We start from the raw sequence: 20,870 nt of genomic DNA on the forward strand, positions 1-20,870 counted from the left end.
GGCGTCAGAAACTTTACAGACACCTACATATAACCTCGCCGAACGCCAAAGTCACACACATTAGATCAGGGGCGGCACAAACTTATAAAGATAGCTATATCGGATACACCGGGGCAAGAAATGCTAGCAACGGCACGAGGAAAAAGTTCAGGTGTAACAAAAATGGTGCTCACCTTTTTTCTTCTTCCCATAAAGACCTGCAAAAGTCGTGTGCGTCAGTGTTGAAGAATATTATACGTGAAAGGAGCCTTAGGAAAGGCTTGAGGATATTGTTTTTTTGAAACTTTTCACCTTTAGGTAACTTCTTTGACCTTATGAAAATATATGACGAACCAAATCCTACCAGTTGCAGGTCCCGATCACCTTTGCGACTCCGAAGACAGCATAGATCAGTAGAAGAACATTATGCCCCTGGCCATCAACACAAAACTATTTTGCGCCTAGAAGTTTCTTCTTTCTCTATTCGGTAGTGTTTTAAGTAAAAAAAAAAAATGTAACGCACCTATATCCTAATGGAACGCTGGTTTAAAACAGCAGCATGTAATCCAATAACCGAGAGTGTAACTAATGAAGTTAACTTAGTTGTTAAAATAAAATGGATGATTGATTTTTGAGAAGATCTCGTTTCGCCTTTAAAAAAAATCATCGGTCCCAGTTATTTCTACGGAACTTTGCGACGCCTCGATCTCAGTTAGCAGTAAATGACCGTGCTGTATGCTATTCGTCATTCAATCTGGCTAACTTGGGCTCGAGCGATAATAACTTTTGGCAAGTTTTAATTGCCTGCGTTTCTTCCACCGGCGTCGAATGCATCTACAGTGAGCCCGTAAAACACGGAGTGAACAAACAACCTATAATGGCTCGGAACAGTGATCCGAGACTGATAGCACTTTATATTAAAACAAGTGCGATGGTTTGCAGCAACTTCAGTACCGGTCTACTCCGATCTTACGTAAAACATAAAATGTTGAAATCTGAAACCGCCCGCAAGTCTTGCCTCTCACACCTGTTCCACATTAATATTTCGATGATTTACGGTCCGGATATTAGCGAGCGGGCCAGACTGCGGGTGATGTACGACCGGTGTCGACGGCCTCTCCCGCCGGCCGAGAATTTATTCCCCGGCACCTGTTTATTCGACCCGTCTACATAGTGCCGACTCCTGGGGAGCTGGCGAGTGCCGGCATGATTAATTGAACGAGCTACATCTTCATCGTGGACAAACAATGGTGGCGGTAAATGAAATGATATGAAGTTCACAATTGTTCCCCAGCGAAAGCAGCCGAGTTCACGAGATACGGAGTCAAAGAAGTTCCTTGGAATCGGTGATAATGTTACTGACCGTGGTCGCTAAACAGCTTTTCTTTGTGCGAGAGCTGGGAATCTTAAAACTGTTTAATCAGTAATTCTCCATAGACCTCTGTATACTGCCTATTCAGTTATTCAACTTTTTAAAATTTCTTTTTACTCGAAAAGTATTTTTATAAAACGACTTTATTGTTTTAGAAATGTTATGCATGAATATCCGATAGTTTATATTCGTCTGATCGTATCGCGTCAAGAAATAGAAGGACGTCGATAGATGGCAAAAAAAGACAAACCAACTACATCGTGCAAAGTAAAACAAATCATTATATATCGCATGACAATAATTAAGAGCAAAAGCCATAGAGCTACACCTTACTGGAAATTTAACTCTTTTACTCTCTGTCATTTTTCTTTTTTTTTGCAAAAAAAAAATGATGCGTTCAAACAACATTTTCACTTTTGATAGCAATTGCCCCCAATCCCTGCAACAATTCTAACCTCAAGTCAACTTTTCCTGAAATACCGCATATGTCTGGTGTCACTTATGATATAACTCAGATGGTCTCCTCCTCAAATATTGAAGTTTTTGGTTCAGAGGTTGCCGTTTCGCGGCGTGGAGCGCGCTTAGAAGACGTCGACCGGCACTCAGCGACCTCGGCGACAGGGACGTGCTTCTAATGCACATGTGATGGCTCTATCCCGTGGCACCGCGCTGCATAAATTACTCTGATTATGATAGATGGCCGGTGGGGTTTTGGCTCTGATCGGGGTGGTCGGACCGGGGTCGTCGGAATAATGCCCCCTTCCCTGTCACCGGGACAGAGAGCGTGACAGGGACGTCAAGGAAAGTAGCTGACGTCTCTTGCCAGCACTATGTATCTCCTGAATCTACTAGCTGGAAATGCATAACGCATTTGCGTAATCCCAATGCAGTAGTTAGTTCGCTGGTTTCTGTGAGACTTCTGCTTTTTGCTAAGCAAATTTCATGACACAGGTACAGTTACCTCTCTTTTGTATGACTCTTTCGTCATAATAGGAAGAGCTCAATATATTACATATTTTTTTGTGCGTCATCCATCGTCGTTTCTCTTTTTTGTTGACAACTACATTTCGAGCTCGATATTTGTAGGTACCCTTGGTTGCATAGCGTTTATTTTGTTTTTTGGAGAAAATTGGAAAATTGAAAAAATATTGGCCTCAATACATTTGTTTTTAATCATCATGCATGGTGTGCAACTGACATGGTGTGGATTTCCCTCTTAATTAAGTAGTCAGTACTTTACTGATACATCCAGTTTCAATAATCATTTCCCAATCCATCAAGGCATAACCAATCCTATCGAAGCCATTAATCACAAATTAAAATAAACTTAATGTCAGCTGCCTGCGCTAAAGGCGTTCCATGGCCGATAAATATGATTTGACCCGGTGGCAGCAGTTACGGCGGATGGCGCATTCGCCTCTTTTATGTCCAATGAAAGAAGAAGTTATGGTGCATCGCCGGGAGAATAATGTCCATTCAGAAACTTTCAACATCGATTGTTGAAATATGCCCCCAACATCATCAAGACTTATGTCCAATGTCTGATGCACCCATTTGGGACTGACGTCACGCCTGTTTTACGCTCATAAGGCATACTAAAAGTCATGATATCCGACAGCTGTCAACGTCTGACATCACGGTATATCTGCAGGCCTTTTCCACAACGGAACACCACCATGGAGTCCAGAAACTGGCGGTCATGCTAGATCTTTATAAATGAGTTGACGACAGTAATAACTCGCCGGACTTGATCACCTTCCTTTCACCTGTAATGCTTCCATGACACAAAGCTCAAACATTCCATTACAAAAGCCATTCTGGGTGGCGCAAAATGATTTCAATATTTTAGCTAACAGAGCCGGCGAATATTTCAGGCTCAGGCCCGAGACTGCTGTAGAGAAGTGCCAATATCCCTCGGACATTACGGTTATGAGCGCCCGTCCTATATCCACCAATCGTGGGGCCGCGCGTGGCTGTTCTCGGCCCGCTGCGGCGGTCCAAGCCAGCAACCGCAGCACAAAAATGACAGAGCTCGGCCGCATCGGTCAGCCGCCACAGGACGGATGTGTTCTACTGTGTTCCAAAGTCACTCGGTCAATATGAGGTGAAAGATGGCAGGCTTAATGATAAAATGAAAGAAAGGAAAAAGTGTGCTTGTTATTCTGATTTATGTGCACCTGCATCCGGAATAACTATGTTCATATGTTCTCACCTACCCAATGAGTTGAATCTGCTTTTCATGTTTCGCCAGAAGCGACAGCATTTTCGACAGCAGCGCCATACGTTGTTCTAAAGTAGGCAACAGCTGCTCACTAGAGCTGGCGTGCTGACATGATAGCGTTCATTGCTAATGAACACGGGGCCCTCGTGCCCGGCATGACATGACACTGGGGCTGCGATCTAGTTTTCCATGTACTTCTAATCAAATAAGTTAAGAATTAGCGTGAACTAAGATGGCACATAGTACACCAATATCACAACTGCTATGATAGGTATTCACTAGTTCATGCTTCGTCTTCAAAATCCCGTCATAAGAAATTGTGGCTGTTTTATGTGGCATGCTGGACTACTAAAATCCACGCTATCGAATGTGCGCTAAAATTTGAACAGAATCGTCGAGGCTGAAAAGGCGCTGAGCAAAAGACATTGCAAGGATGAACGGTTCCAGAGACATTTCACGTGCAATTACACCGTAATTCGTCCAGTGATTGTGCAGCTGTATTGACGGCCAAGAAGGTCGTGCTGCATCTAAAACGTCCCTCGTCTAACGTCGCTAATGGCCAAGACGAGATATTCAGTCCGTGTACGGACAGAGCTAACGATATATTGGGCCATGTCACCAGTACTGGTAACGATCGGACATGATTATTGATGAAATTGGTGGCCGGTAGTCATCCAGGCCACAAAAATTACAAATGTGATCGCTAAATATTAAAACATCGTTTAACATGATTTACATATTTTTATACTAAGCTGCTTTCCCGCAATTTCGTTTTCTTTTACGCTTTTATTTTGTTATTTATCACCACCGTTGGACCTGTTCATTTACATCTTATCACATAGGCAAAACATGCATTTAATGCCATCTGCAGTAGTCTGCGGCCACTCAATAGTTCACCCAGCTGACATTTATGAGGCCGCAGAGAGACGGCACCTCATTGCATTTCGCCATTCTTGCACCAACTGGCCTTGGGCGATTAACAGCCATCTGAAATAATATGCTCCTTTATCGCTGAGCATTATCATAGCGAGTAGACTGCTGTCTGGAAGGCATGAATATGTTGAATGGCGGGGGGCCCGAAGGACGCCGCTGACCCAACTGCTCAAAGGCGAATGGAGTAGAAAATGTCAGTTTGAATTTGACGACAGAGGCTTTGCTGAAATGCGAGTGCTGACTAGGGAGGAAAATGTCACTTTGAATTTGAGAGCGGATGCTTAGAAGCTGAATGTGAATCTATGCAGTGTCGCATTTGTGGCGGCTAGATGGTTTGCGCAAGACCACCGTATGAATGAGACGGTTCTAGTGTCAATGCTGTGACGCACCACCGACCTAGCCTATGGCAGCTTTTTTAAATGCATGCGTCTAGGCAAAGGGATATTAAAGGTGTGAAACTGTGCCGTACGCCCAGCCATAAAGCACGGTAAAAATTGCACCGAACTTTGGACATTTTTAATGAGTTTTGTACATTCTAAGCCGCAATGGAGTTCAGAACAAGTTAAAATGAGCTTGCCCCATGATAACAACACCCTGTCGTCGATATTTGATTAAAATAAAATAAATACTTATTTGGATTGGTTGTTTTGCCATCGTTATTAACATCCATTTCAATTGTTCAAACATTTAAGCATTCACTGTCTCATAAACTACGGACGCGATAGAGCCTGGTGCCAGCGTTGTTAAATCATCAACTATCATAATCAAATAAATAATATCAGGCACGCATTTTTTTGTCCTTCTCAGTCCTAGCCTGACCTTGGTCTTCAATGTAATGTTCCGACCAAACCAATTCCGACTGAATGTGGCGTAGAAGTGTCGGTACTTACTGCCCCTATCGCCGTCCGACAGCCCGTAGATACATCCGGCCGACAGCAGTAGCAGCAGCGTCAGAGACCTCCCCATGACGAGCCTAAACACCACAGCACTCGATGGTACTCGATCTCCAGCACTCCAGTCCCTGCGCAGTCCAGTGCCGTCCACTCCAGTCCAGTATGCAAGCCTCACCGGCCGCTGTGAAACTTCTACAGTCGTAAATATGATCGGATGTATTCAGCGCGAGAGCCCGTCTGTCCAATAAAGTCCACAAACGGTCTCTTGTTTGCCAGAATTCACTAACCGCCACGATACTGAGAGCTCTTTACCTCTACTCGGTCCAGTGGACTGGGAGCCTAGTGTTTCCCGGTCCTATGTCCACACTCAGTCGTCTAAACCCTCACCATTACACACAATTTCGAAGCATCACTGATCGCACTCGAACCACCACTTCACGGGCACTCAGCCTGGCTCTCCACTCGCGGCGGGGTGGACTCAATCCACCACGGGCGTTGATGGACACCCCTGGGTCGATGAGCTGTCTCAGCCCTATGCAAGCTCTCGCGGCGGCTGCAGAAGCTCCCGCAGAGGCTGCAGCAGCGGCCGCCTCTCTCTATCACCACAGATCACCGACTGAGGGGGGCCCTCCCAGGCCCGACCGACCGACCGACCGACCGGGAGGCTGCGGCGGCGGCGGCGGCGGCGACGGCGGCGCACCACACACCAAAGGAATCGGCGTCCTCAGATAGCGTCAACGGATGCAACGGCATCCGAGACGGAATCGGAAGCATTCACAACGGCAGAAATCAGCCGCGGATTGAGCCGAGACGTTCCGTTCCGGATCTGCGCTGTCGAGCGACCAAGCAGACAAAGCGTTATGTTGGTGGGTGGAGACGAGTGATGGATGATGGAGAGCTGACAAGGGACTCAAAGACCAGCTCGGAAGCAAAAGTGAGTCGGAAGACTGCGAGCTGAATTATTCCATTGATGTAAACAGGCCATTGACCAAACGTTGTGAAAATGTTCGGTGCTGCTCACCGCAGCGTGTATTGCGGTCGCGTAACTATTCATTGGTCACTTGGCGTCGCCTGTGAAGTGCCAGCGCCAACGAAGGCTGAAGAACTCCGTGCCGTCAGTATGTTACGACCGTTACGACCATATGTGTGTAACTGTGCATACGGCGTGTGTGTTGTAACGCGGCCGGCCTTTAGGCAGCTTACCGATATCATTCAATTTCGAGGTTTAAGCACAATCGCAGGGTAAAGAATAAGCAAACGTTCAAATTGTTATATATTTGACTTTAAAAAATGGTTTTTATTCCTACGTCCCCATGAGACATATCAGAGGCAGACAATCCATTGGAACGCCTTCCTTTCCGCTGATTCTTCCATGCGCATTCTGCAAAGGTCAGACAATAGCGAAGCTTCACGCAGCGCCAGTTTCATCTATTTGGATCGGCCGGAAATGACATCTTCTCAGCAAGACAGAAAGGTCACCGCTTCGAGAGTATGCAGAGCAATCAACTACCACCGATTGACGATATCAGTCGCGGCGAAGCTTCTGTTATCTTCCCATTTAACTCACACATTTCATTTGATCAAGTGTGTCGACATTAACCCTCGCGGGCCCGGGGGGGGGGGCGTTTTTCGCCCCCCCCCCTGGCGAATATTTGCGATAGCTCCCGAACGCTTAGGGATAGGAAAGCGAAACTTTCAGTACCTTTTCTCCCATCAATTTGACATCTTCTGAAGCAAAAAAATTGGACGTAGCCCCCTTGATGACGTCACAAGGTCCATTTTTCTAGACCTCTGCACGGCAAACTTCGGCGTCACAGACGCAAACTTCAAATAGCTGCTAAAAATAGAGTTTTGGAGATAAAGACAAATTACGAGCACGGCTGTGTAGCATTTGACATAGATAAAAATAGAAAAATAGTTTTGATGACCTGAGGTCAGAGGTCAGGTCAACGACCCCGAAATGTGTTTTTAGTTTTTCGCAAATAACTTCGACAAAAATGGTCCTAGAGCTTCGACAGTGGTACCATCGCATTCGCCTTGTCAAGCCGCGTCGAATGATATATATTTTGTTCGGAAAAGGTCAAGTTTTATGTTGACCTCATGTGACCTCGAATGACCTCTGGTTGACCTTGACACATGAAAGGTCGTTTCTGATGGATTTGTACCCGCTGATCACGAATCTGGCATCTATTTTCCTCTAAGCCTTCATTTAGAGCTTCCGGATGGCAAAATTGTCTTACTTATTATTACTAACTTGAATTAGTGAAATAGCCTCTAGCAGGGATACTCTTCAGTGACCTTGACCTTTGAGCAGCCTTGTATCGTAAGATGAACCACAAATAGGGAACTGATAAGCCTCAAAGCATTTCAAAACATCTTGGAAGTTAGCACGCAAGATGTGCGAAAAAGTGCCAAGTTTGAGGTCAATTTTGAGCGTGACCTTGACCTTGACCTTTGATTTTGAGCACATTTTCGAAATCCTCAGATTCTCTTCTTTCGTTTGACACCCAATTTTGCCGGTTTGATGCAGCCTGCCGTCCTCTAGAAGGCTTATTTTGAGATCACTACACATGTGCCGGTTTTTGCCTTTGACCTTGACCTCTGACCTTGAAAATTGACCTGAGGTCAAAAATTTTAGGTGCTTTAGAATCGTCTCGTAAGGACCTTTCGTTTGGTATCGCTTTTGTTTCCGCAGCTCCCTTATTTACGGAGTTAGACAGGGGGGGCGAAAAACGCCCCCCCCCCCCGGGCTGCGGTGGTTGGGATTACCCCCCGGGCCCGGCCGGGTTAATTTGTCCTGACGGTGATATGGGTGCACGGCTTTTAGCAATCCTACATCCTTGCTTGGAAGTTATTGTTATTCTAAATCCAGATTTCAAGCTACAATCACTGCTAATTCCTAGTTCACGGTCAATACGACCCTTACATCGCTACGCTGCGTGTCATGTTATGCAGATCATAACGTCGACGTCGTATCGACATTAGCTGATGCATAGACCACTGATGTATCGTATTCAGAGGTCTATGGCTGCTCTAGTTATCGACGTCAATTTGCACAACCGGGAACTCCGTGCTGATCCAGTCGTACACGAATGGCGGATACATACGTGCATTCGGTCCCACAACAGTAGCTCAGAGTTGCAAACACTTGCCATATTTGTTTGATGCAAGCGTATCGTCTTGTCTCCCAGCACACTAGAGCGGCTTTGGAGGTAGGTATACTGTGCCGCAACACATCCGTGTCCGGCGGCATGGTCTACCCACGTAGGCGGTCGCCGCGCCAGACTGAGCCCAGCAAGCATTTGATGCGAGGCTTTTATCGGAATCGCAGAAATATGATACACAATCATACTTTTGAAAAATAAGCACGATGCTTGCCTTTACATGTGACTATTAAATCCATTTGAGCTCCTTTACGAACTTCATGTAATTAGTCAACATTTTCCTCAAACCGCATATACCTATGTGACAAAATATGCCCTAAACGAGCATTTAAGAAGTGCGGGTCTTTAAAAAGAAACATAGGGGAGAGCGGGGAGAGTTGTATCATGTCCAAGTTGTATCAGGGCGAATTGTGCGAAACTTATCCAATTGATGGCGCTCGTGACACGACCAGCCGACGAGGTTTTCCGGGCGCCATCTTTCCCTTTTCTGTCGTGTGGCTGGGTGGACGCGTCTCGAGGTGAGAGCCGATTTTATGTTTTTTTAATGTCATTCTAAAAAAATGAGTTGCAAGAAAATGTGTGTTTTGGACATTTAGATGTGCACGAATTTGAAAGATCTCCGTAGCGGTGGTGAGGGTAGGTTCTAAGGCTGCGTGAGTGAAAATGGATTTCTCCAGCTGTCCGCTGTTTTTGAGCACGAGGATGTTTTTCCAAGATGGCGGCGAGGTACATGTTGTATCAGAGCCGGGTGGGGTATGTTGTAACATGTATGTATGTATGGGTATTAGGGTGGCACTTAAAAATCAATTTTTGATTTTTAATGCGTGCGGGTGGTTTTCTAGTTCCATTCCCGTAAAAAATAAGGGAGGCAAATTTTGATGGGAAAATAATGATGTTTAGAGGTCGCGAATCAAGGTCAAAATTGAGATTTTGGTAGCAGATTTCAATATCATTAAAATCGTTTCTGACTTTGCTATTACGCTGTAATCGGATGATAATAAGGCATTTCGCAGTCATTTTCATATTGTTTATTGTTATTTCATGCAGCTTTGGTCACACCAGAACGCTGGTGTATGTACTCCACTACTCCAGTTCCTCCTATTTAGTATATTATTGGCGCCTCATTGGAGGGAGGGAGCTCCTTGTCGGGGTAGGTGCAGAACGAGCTCACGAAGGTCAGGTCCAGAGCCGGCGCAGTGGCAGTAGAGTCCCAAACCAGGCGGCGGCAAACTTGCAGGCAACGGACAGCGCACAGCGGTTGATGACCTGGGCCTCGGCCGCCGTCAGCCGGAGCCGCTCCCTGAAGAGGAAGGCATCCACAGTGCGGATGGTCTTTGCCATTCACCTAACTCAGTGGAGTACTCTGAGGCGGAGAAACGGATGCCGTGCTTGGAACTCCACCGAGAGCAATTACGCAGAGCTACGGAAGTTTTCGGTAGTCTTCCCGGAGCTAGGCATAGTCCAGCGATGGAAGCGATGGAAGCTGACCAGCAGCTCGTCCCACTCCGGAACGTCGTCGACGGCGAACGCCACCGGTGTGATTCTGTCAATGAAGTATGAACTCCCACCCACCTTTGAACCTCTTAAACAGCCGTATGTAGAGGCCGCTCGAGATTCTAGGGCAGGTGGAGAAGGCCTTCTCTAGGACCAGCTCTTACACGTGGTGCCGGCAGGCCAGCTGAAGGACGGGCCGATCCAGCTTCTGCTCGATAAGGGTTAAAGTACCGTTCACCAGCATGCTGTTCGCCGTCGTGGCGTCGAAGCAAAAGGCCGCAGTTCCGCTTCTCCAGTTCTTAGTCCCCCAGTGCTGTGAGCATGGCCTCCTGTGCTTGGATGGAGGGGAGGTTGGGAACGGGGAGGAGCTTGGCCACCCCAATCCCTCCCCCTCCCCATCACCAGGACCTAGAATCGGTCGACGCTCCTTCTCTCGCGGTTCAGGATTCGCGGTTCAGCCGGAGTCGTATCCTAAGTTCCATGCCGCAGTTGATAACAGGCTCACGTGTTCTTCACACATTACGGTTGGGCAGTTTGGCCCGGTCGAGGCCAGTTCACTGTTGGAGACGTCCGCTCGCCCGCATGCGCTTGGGAGTGTGACTGTGAGTCGACGTTTCTCTCTCATGGTAGCCATCGTCAAAGACGTTCCCTCCGTGTGCGCGCCGCAGCAGCCGGGTGCATCTGTTGCTGGCACTGGCACTAGAATAGGAAGAAGCGCCCACGGAAGAACATCCCGAAGGCACAATAAACCAGTGCAGCTCAATGCACACTCTCGCCTCTGCTTTCGCCCGCCGGCAAAAGGCTGACTCCAACTTCTTCACATTCTCTTCGACAGAAAAGGAGCATGTCTCAAGAACCGATAGAACCGTGGGGCTCGTCCTTCCTTTGGAACAGGAGAGACCGGTCACTCCTCACACTTATCAGAGGATATGACCTCCACTGTGAGAAGGCACCGGTCGCAGGCCAAAACAGGCCTGACATGGGTAAAACAGCCTAGATCAGATCTGCCTTGGCCTGACCTGGACTGGCTACGATCGGCCGGAAGTGATGGAATAAACAATTGTTATACAAATAAAGGTCAAAATACGTCGGAAATGACGCTTAATGACCACATATGTCATTCCAAATAGGTTTAAAGCACTTTCCAAAAAGTTGATTTTTCCCCCCAAAATGTCAACTTTGACCTCAATTCGCGACCCCTAAATATCAACATTTTTCCAAATCATTTTGCAAACATTATTTTTTACGGGAATGGAACCAGAAAACTACCCGCACGCCTAAAAATCGGATAACATAAAATTCACCCTATTGCTAAGTGCCACCCTAATGGGTATGTTGCTTTTGATCGCGAAAGCTAAGCCCTGGCTCGCGTTTGTAGGTAGCTAGTCAATACTCGTTCCATTTTGGCACAATGTGTTGGCTTCTTTGCTCTTAACGGGCCACTTTTGCGTCTAGTCTGTTGATGTTTCGTTCGTTTCGATGTTTCGTTCGGATTGCATTGACCTAAGTTTGGTCGAATAAAAGTGAAGCCTTTGAGCATATACATTGTATCAACCCCATTTAATGTTGTTGTTATGCTCAAAACCAGTAGCAAGCACACTCCCTGAAACGTGAAATACCTAGTGATACAAATTACCCCACCATGTGATACAACTCACCCAAGCCATGGGGCAGGTTGTATCAAAAACATTGTTCTATTCGGCAGACTGTAGAAGAAAAACTGGTAGAGGTAGCGGAAAAGTTACTTGGCACAAAAAAGCAGAAGAATTAAGGAAGGAGATAGTATGGAAATAATGAGTTTATCACGGATAGTTACGAGGTTATGGGTCTCGGAGTAAAAACTGATACAGCCCACCCCACTCTCCCCTACCCATATCTTCTTGAAATGATGGATTCGCATTACTATTGTACTTCAATGAATGTCAAGCACGTACCTTTCCAGTAACGCATAGAACAATCGAAGCTCGATCCGAATCTAATCAGAAATACAGTGTTCTGATTTGACATGGGACACAGCACTCGCTTTGAGCATATCTCATGAAGGTCTGTCCATTCTCGCAGCGCCAACTGCTGCCTGGCAAGTAGGCAGCAGCGGCGCGATAGTCGCGTCCCATGAGCCCGCGCTCTTACCGCCAGCCCCGTCAGCGGTGCTCGGGGACGCGCCGCTTCGACCGGCCCCGACCGACTCCGGCTGTCATAATTTCATCAGGGCAGCTCGCGCTTTGTTTCGACGCCTGCTCCCGAGTGGGCCGATCTCAAATGCAAATCAAACGCCGTGTATGCGAAGCGCACAGGAGACTAGGGAAATTCGCTCCGCGCTCCAATAAACGAGCCGGCAGACAAATGCCAGCGCCCCGAGGATCTCATGCAAAGGATGTACTGCAATAGTGACCCGGAATGCGGCCATGTTTTACTGCGTTGATCGACGGCGTGAAATTGGCTAAGGACATTAGATAGAAGCGGCTAGGCTGAGCCGTTGATGATTATCCCGGTCATATTTTAGCGAACAATGACAGTGAAATGCATTGCCTTCATTTTCGATGCCTCCGGGCAATTGACTGCTGTCGTTTGAATACGATGCCACCCGGAAAATGTCGATTGATCTTCATAACTTACTGTCTGTCATTCGAAGGAAAGAGCCAGAACTGGTAGTTCACCTTGAGAGTATGTCCATGAATTATGGCACCCCATCTTCATTCTTTGGCGTCTAACCGTTGCGTGCGTAGAAAATCCAATTGAACACTGTTACTCTGAATCACGAATCAGAGAGATTCGATAAAAGCATGGCTGAATAGAGATGCGAGCTTTTCTATTAAATCGAGGCATGACTCGACTCGCTCTCTCCGATACATGATGGTATAGGATGACGTTGGGTCGAATTGGGTCCGGGCGATAACCGGGGAATTTCAGACTTACTGAGGTGAGGATCACCTGGCAAAAGCTAGTGTTAGGTAAGCTGCAAAATGCAGTGACGCAGCGTGGAGGATGCGCATGAAATTGATGTAGGCGTCACACTATGAAATAATCAAGAGGTCATAGTTCATTGAGATGGAAGACTAATGGAGCATGTTTTCGTCACAAGCTGACCTTTTGAATGGTACCCGCTGGTCGCTTGTCCTTCAGTTTCTTTTTATCAAATTAATTACGAATATATGATTTGTTTCTTAGATATATTTATAATTGCTTTCCATCAGGTAATCAATCATTACGTATTTGATGCATTGAAACCAATTATTGCAATGGCGAACTAGACATTTCAATAGTTCTATTCATTTTAGCTTGGAGTCTGGCGACAGCCTTTCAGAGTTAATTGAACAATTATTTTCCAGTATTGAGAATGTGAGAATCAATGGTCTCAGCAGAAAGCGCCATATATCGAGTGCAGAACTGCACCGAAATCAGCATGGAACTTTTGCAGATAAATTATAAATGATTCAATGCGAGATGCTTATAATAACAGTCATAACATCATAACGTTTGAATTATGATAGAATGCATCCATTTGTCTTTTTAGTAGGTATCTATTGTTTTGTTCTTGTTTGTTTTGCTGTTTGTTCATTTTTTATCACGATTCCTGAAAACAGGTATAAACAGATAAAACACATAATTTTTTAATGTGTTGCACGGGAATGTTTATACGAACGTTTCCCAACTTCTCACCGCAGACTATTTTTTTTTTTAGCCGACTGCTCCGTGCCTGGTGCCGACCCTGATTTTCTATTTTTTCTAATGGGTTTAATGCCAAATTCGACTGTCGGCACAGCTTTGGATCATAATACACCACACCACCCGTGAAACGTCTTTTCACTGAAGCTAAAACTACCGTAAAACACAGCCTTTAGCTTGCAGCTTTGATGTATTGCTCCCGCCTGTTCCCTCTTTTATTTTATTTTGTTCATATCCCACAAAGCAAACGACTCTGGTATTTAGCAGAAGGTGTTGTTTTAACATTGAGTGTCACTGAACTTGCGTTCCTAAGCTTTTCATCAAAACTACGGTGGACAGGGGATGATAACGCATCAAACGCTGTTGAGATTTATCTCGTAAGTGTGATTATTTCTCATATCCATAGGTTAAGTAAGCACCTTTATGAGGGATTTATTATCGCTCGATGACACCTATGCTTTCATACTTCTATGTCAAATTGTAGGTATATTTGGCATGTTATGCTACCATCCTACTTCATAACACACAAATACACCTTATTGTGTTATTGAAGATAATTAGTTACATTTTAGCTGTCAGCTGTCACCATCCTGCCAATTTCACAATACAGACTGTCCAACATTGGCCGCTGCGCGTCGGCCAAGTCGTGGCACTCCTGGGAGCGGTGTGTTTTCATCAGCCAACATTGCGGCGGCGACGGTAACACGCCGACAAGACAAACAGGTGCTAATGAACGGCGCTCCCACGTTCCGCAGATTGTGTACAGTGCAATCAGTGGGTCCGCTCACCACACACACACATACAGACAAACAGACATCCCGGGAGGACCGCTGGAGGTCGGCTCGGGAGTGTAGGGAAGGGAGTATGATCTGGCTGTGTCGTGATCATAAGTCGTTACATTCTATAGGCAATGGCAACGGAGGGTGAATGGTGAATGGCAGCTGGGTGAATGATTCGATAAAGGTGAATGGTAAATGGTAGGTATTCGATTCAACAGCGCCATTTATTACGACCTACAGCTGTATGGATATTGTCTATGATCTTCTTCCGATATAACATAAAACCTATCAGGTATCGGCCCTCGTCTCATTGCGTGCTGGGTATTATTTTTCCGACAAACCCGAGGATAACTCAGAGGCTGTCTTAGCAGTGGGTGGGAACTCCTAGTACAGAGATGCACAATGTTCCACTTTTACTATCATTAAACAAATTGTACCTACTTCAGGTGTGGCAATAAAAATATAAACGTTTGTGTATTGCTCCCAAGCTGGGTGAGAAATAGTTATAGGCTGGCGAGTGTACATTGATGAGCCCAATCCAAGGTGTGGAGACTCAAGCGTTTCGGTGTTAAGCTTTTTAAGTGCCTGATAACATTGCCTTCAAGTTCTTCTCGCCTCTCGGTTTTGTCAAAAAAAAAAAGAAGAACGAATATCCACTATGCAGTAAGACGAACCCTGTACCTAAATGGATGCAATATATGTATAGCGAAAGTATGGCTTGGAATGGATTCTGTTTCTTTTTGCTTAGTTTCACGTTGCTCTTCCTGAGTGCCATCGAAGGTCGGCCAAACAGATATATGTATGCACAAAAAGGGCTAACAACGTCTACCAATGGAGGATAACCGCTCAACCAATATTGGGTGAAAAAGATCTTCCCTTGCAATGGACCAGGGCGCTTTTTCCTTGGCTTCTAGGGCCTTGCTCCAAAGAAGCTACAGATGACTTGCATGAATAACAGCTTCTTACATCCACTATAGTTCATTTTTTTCAAAAGGACGCTGGCTCCAAGTATGTTTTTCGAGCAAGCACGTGTTTTAGCGAGCAAAACGAGCAAAAACTGAACCTGAGAAAATCAAACGTCGACTAATTTTAACATGTGATTTCTTCCCGATAATTTCCATATGTGCGTTTTGGAACCAGATATGAGAACAGTGGTGACGTCATGCTGTCGAACATGTATTGCAATGTAACGTATACCTATCATGGACAGAACCGCTGACTCGATTATAAGCTCGGCAACAGTAAAAAATTTAGTTTCACCCAAATTCGTTGACACTTATCCCATTGCACAAACATTTGGGTGTTTGCTGCCACCAGTGACGTCATCATAGTATGTTCATTTTTAAGAAACAATTTCCAGCTACTTACCGTGCACAATTTGAAATCGACTATTTTTTCGGTAAGAAATTCTTGGCCAGACACTGAAGCTGCCAAAACTCACGTGAGAGCTTTGATATTGAACTTTGAGCCAGCGTCCTTTTGAAAAAAAAAAACGAAGTATAGTTAGTAGTTATGTCACAATATTTCTACCTTATGACCCTCAAGAGCCTTATATGCTAGTAGCATTACCACTTCATTTTTTAAGACGCTGACCTTCGTAGAACCACTGCGTCATGGACGGTGAGTTTCCACGAGACACTGGCAGAGTTCTGCCAGATAGACTCTAAGTTTCTCAGAGGTGGGTCCCTCCCCTGCCCTCCCCAATCACCGAGAGCAGTGAGAGCGACTCCGCCATTAGGGCATCTGTCGCCGCCGGTGCCGACCAAAGATGCACGTTACGGCGAGCTGTGTACCCTCCACTGACAGTTATAGGTCACCCAGTGTCGGCGCCCGCCGCCACGGTCCGCCTTTATTGCCACCGATAAAATGAAGATAACGCTGCACGGCGCTCCGTCGGGAAGGCTTGCTCGCCTAGGGAAGTGGAAGTGTACTTCAGGACATCATGTTGGGAGAGTTGGCGTGGTATAGCAGGCTGGCGAATGTGTTTGTATTGATAGCAATTCCGTTCGAGGTGAAACAGCCGCGCTGACAATCCTCGGTAATTCACAATAGCACAGGCAGCCTCAGCTGCTGAACATAGCACATAAGAGGGAAAAGTGTTAAAAAATACGGCATAAGTAGAAATATGCGCTAGTAGTAGAAGAGAAGGTATTGTCACATTTCAAACAATGCGAACTAACTTTTTGCGGACTCACTACCTTGAGTGATCAGACACATACTCATCTTTAAGATTATATATTAGCATTCTCAAGGATTCGCATAACCAGAGTTCCTTGGAGTAAATTGACTTTCGAACTTTGTTAGATTAGAGTTTATAAGCTGATCAGAGTGTATAAAAAGTGTACCTGATTGGATAGTTGCTGGGCTGCTCGGAAATGATACTGCAGCCAGAGTTGAGTGTTGCTGAAACATTCCAAATTGATCATATGGCTACAAAATGCAGAGATCGTGGAACCAATGTATCACTACATATTATAGGCGTTAGGGTTGTCCTCGCTTGGTCTCACATTATTACAAAATACCACCAGTTTTTGCCGTTTTCTCGAGGTGCTGCCAGGATGCCTGACAACCCCACCACCACGTGTTGCGCCGCGCTGTAACCCGATCGGTTCGTCCGGTCCGATGTCCGGTGCGTGAGTCGATCGGTCGGTGTCGTACACTCGATCGGCAGAGCCGCCGACCGGCCGTCGGTGGGATAAACCGACGGACGGGGGCGGCCGCCGAGAAGGTCACGTTTCCACTCAAGAGCGGGCAACTCTCCTAACTCGCCGCACTAACTTATCTCGCGGAATTGGTGCGGCTCGACGAGACCTCCGATGAGATGATCGAACCGTGCGGACGGACGGCCGTTCAGAGTCGAGAGCCGTCCGCCGCCTCGGGCGGGAGCTGAATACTGACTGACCGAACACAGTGGACAGAGCGGGTACACTGGGCAGTGGACACAGTGGATACACTGGATACACTGGACACGCACACGTCGCTTGCTATCCGTCCGACATCCGGCTCTGGATACTAAAAACTAGTGGCTACTACGTCCAACTTCCAAGATACCTGCTATGAGACGTCTTTAAGTATTTTACTTCGGTGAATTACATTCGTAAATATTGCAAACCGTGAACACAACGGTGACTGGTATGCATGATCTGCCTGCCAGAGCCCGGTTCACCCAAACGGTGATCCTGTGAAGCCAGACGATCACAACGGAACCGGGAAGCCATGCTTCGTACATATCATACCTATATGTAGTATGTAGTCAATATTTAGAACTTTTACCCCGGTTAGTCCTGTCATTTGGAAAGGCGTCCAACAAGAGAACGTACGCCCTCCCTCTCCATCTGGAGTATAAGTTTTGAGCCTGCATACCCGGGGGTATCTTGTTAAACAAATACTTACCCTAAATGAAGAATTCATGCAAAACGCCCTTCACAGCACTGCTTCATGACCACCACATGCCTGTCATGATTACACTGCTTGATGAAACCGCGAAAATGCGCTGCTCGAACGCTTGCTCGTGGCTGCCCAGACCCTACCCCAACGGCCAACAGATCCGAGATAAAAGTGTGCTGATGAACGTTATTGGGTGAAAACAACAGACTAATTGTCCCTCCGGAGTGCTCCAAAGTTTCCCATAATCGATGTAGTCTAAAAACAAAGCTTGTCACTGGAGGCACTTATGGGAGCAGGCTGAGCTAAAGGAGACAAACTTGCAGAGTCCATTTTCCAAGCAGGCGAGCTGTGGGAAAAACACCTAAAAATTGAAAAAAAAACGAATTGATCGATATCAATGTCTAATTCCTCTAGCGACCCATGCACTAAGTGAGAAAGCTACAACGACAAAAACTTAAAAGGATATCAAGGGAGATGTAAATAGACCAAAAATGGTCTTCAAAAAATTATTTGAAAAATATTTTTCAAAATATGCCATGTATACACATCTATACGTTGGGTCTCAGTTCGTTGATTTGAGCCGTTCGATTTACCTACTTTCACAAATATATTGGTGACTGCCAACCACGTTTATTGCCACAGAACAGGTGAGTATCTTTCATCACTAGCAGGCGAACTTAAAATGCTCTCACAGCTAACAATCAGTTGCAGTGCTTTTACTGCAATGCTTATCAAGAAGATACCAGTAGGTACTATTTCGTCTGGATTCGCACGTCAAATCCTCCAGAAACGTCATCTCCCTTCCATTGCTACCGGTGGAACTTCATGAAGCAGTTCCTGTCAGACGTCAGACACAAGTAAACACGACATGACGAACATTTTACTCTGGCCAGTTTTGAACATCCTGGCAGTCGGCACCTGTGGTAAGAGGCCTTCCCTGAATCCATCTCAGGCATGTGCCTGGCCTCCTCGTGCCGCCTTTTTACGGGAGGAACAGGAACACGAGAGCACGACTGGTTTCAGCTTCATGGAGAGCGGCTGTGTTGTCAGCGTCTTCTGGCATCGTCCTGTCCATGTCACGATCTAGTCTCGATCCCTCTTCAATCAGCTGTTCTGCCAGTCTCAGCTTGAAGTCCATCATCTGCAGCATGTCCTTACGCTCGCCATGACCAGTTCTTTCCAGCTCATTCTTGTACTCGATCCAGCAGTTGGTGGCTGTCACATCGAGCATGTGGAGTATCACGCGCACCGTCCACTTCTTCGTCCGAGCTGACGTCCGATAGTAGGACACCATCCGGTCCAGCAGGTCTACCCCTCCCATGCTCCTATTGTACAACCGCACGACTGCAGGCCGACTGACTGCGATGAACTTCCGATCTCGTTTGCTCCATCTCCTACACTCGTCCTCCGGGTGGATTCCTTCGTGGTTGGATGCAAGGATCACGGGTTTGTTGTCCAGCCATGTGGTTATTCCCAGAGGTCCTTTTGCTGGGTCTTGGCGGACAGAGCACTGAGACGTGCCGCGAGTTCCCAGGTCCTTCTGAGTCGGAATCTTTACCGGCTTTGGGATTCTGTTTTTCATGATAGTGCCAGTTGCTTTGAGGTTCCTGTCGCTTAGAGCATCAAGCAGCGGAAGTGATGTGAAGAACCGATCGAAGTAAACCTTGCTTTCTACCGGAAGAGTCTCCGACAGCCGAAGCACCACAGCTTCTCCAAGGCCTACCCCAGGTCTGGCATCAGTGAGCATGCTGATCAGCTTCGACTTCCCCTGATCGATCTCGAAGTCGAGCATTAGGCCATTGTCACCCGCCAGTACCCAATTCTTCAGTCCAACAGGATTCGGCTTGTTGGGCACGTAGTGTTTCAGGCTGGTTGTACCGGTGAACGGGATCATCTGCTCGTCCACTGCCACGGCTTCAGGACGATCCAGCTGAAGACAGCGCTGCCGAATGGCGTCCAGCAGTGGTCGGATTTTCCACAGACGATCATTCTGTTTGTGGTCCTCGCTAACGCGATTATCATCGACCACCTTTAGATTGGCCCTGATGTTGAAGAACTTGTTTCTGCTCATTTGATCGGCAACCACTGGAAGACGATACTTCTCGCTCCAGTACATCCGAAGCCATGGGAACTTGATGACTGACGTGTAAAAACAGATGCCAAAGAACTTGAAGATGTCTCCTGGTGTGACATTAGGAGTCTTTCCCTGCTCTGCTAGGCGCTGGTTAGTACATGTTGCTATGACGGCAAGCAGATCACCAGATACGTATCGAAGAAACATCTCAAGCGGAAGCACTTTCTGCAGCTCAACTCTTCCCGTGCTTACTCCCATCTCCAAGAGACGCTGTGCCGGCTCTCCAAAATCGGCATTGAGTCTCCAGAACACTCTTCTGCTGGCAGGTGGATCGGACGTCTCTTCATCGGTTGCTGACAGCTCGTCGTTTGAGGATGGGCTGTCTTCGTTTTCGCCAGAGACGTTCATCGGTGCAGTTCCGGCCAAGTCATCTTCATCTTCCGAGAGCTCAATATCAGAGATGTCAAGGTTGTTCAGGATCTCACGCAGCTGTTCATCAGTTATTGCGGGAGGCCTCCGGCGGGCAGTTGCAGGACGTGTGGAACAGGAAGGACTCCCAGAACATCCTGGAATGGCAGGGATTGTAACCATGAGGGAAATTGGACGGATGGGCGGATGGACGGAGGCAGGGAGGGAGGGAGGGCGGGATGGAGGAGGGAGGGAGGGAGGGAGGGACGTAGGGATGGGGGTCGTAGGGATGGACGATGCACGGGCGGACGGACGAACGAACGAACGAGCGAACGGACGGACGGACGGACGAACGAACGAACGAACGAACGAACGAACGAACGAACGAACGAACAAACGAAAGAACGAACGAACGGAGAGATAGAAGAGAGGAAGAAAGAGAGGAAATAGCGAGAGAATAGAAGAGAGAGAGAGAGAGAGAGAGAGAGAGAGAGAGAGAG

At 46.8% G+C, this 20,870-nt stretch overlaps 1 protein-coding gene across 1 annotated transcript; it reads right to left on the reverse strand.

Annotated features, from left to right (window-relative positions):
• Nucleotides 1-18,870: 18,870 nt before the first annotated feature.
• LOC122379226 (piggyBac transposable element-derived protein 3-like) lies at nucleotides 18,871-20,553 on the reverse strand. The gene has a single exon (XM_043361233.1). The coding sequence runs from the start codon at nucleotides 20,551-20,553 to the stop codon at nucleotides 18,871-18,873; it is 1,683 nt and encodes a 560-aa protein (XP_043217168.1).
• Nucleotides 20,554-20,870: the final 317 nt, after the last annotated feature.

This window comes from Amphibalanus amphitrite, unplaced genomic scaffold (assembly GCF_019059575.1).
Source record: "Amphibalanus amphitrite isolate SeventyFive unplaced genomic scaffold, NRLGWU_Aamphi_draft 000073F_arrow, whole genome shotgun sequence".
Classification (NCBI taxonomy): Eukaryota; Metazoa; Arthropoda; class Thecostraca; order Balanomorpha; family Balanidae; genus Amphibalanus; species Amphibalanus amphitrite.

Coding starts and splice junctions, on each gene's coding strand:
- LOC122379226 (XM_043361233.1), bottom strand. CDS start 20,553: ATGGTTACAATCCCTGCCATTCCAGGATGTTCTGGGAGTCCTTCCTGT.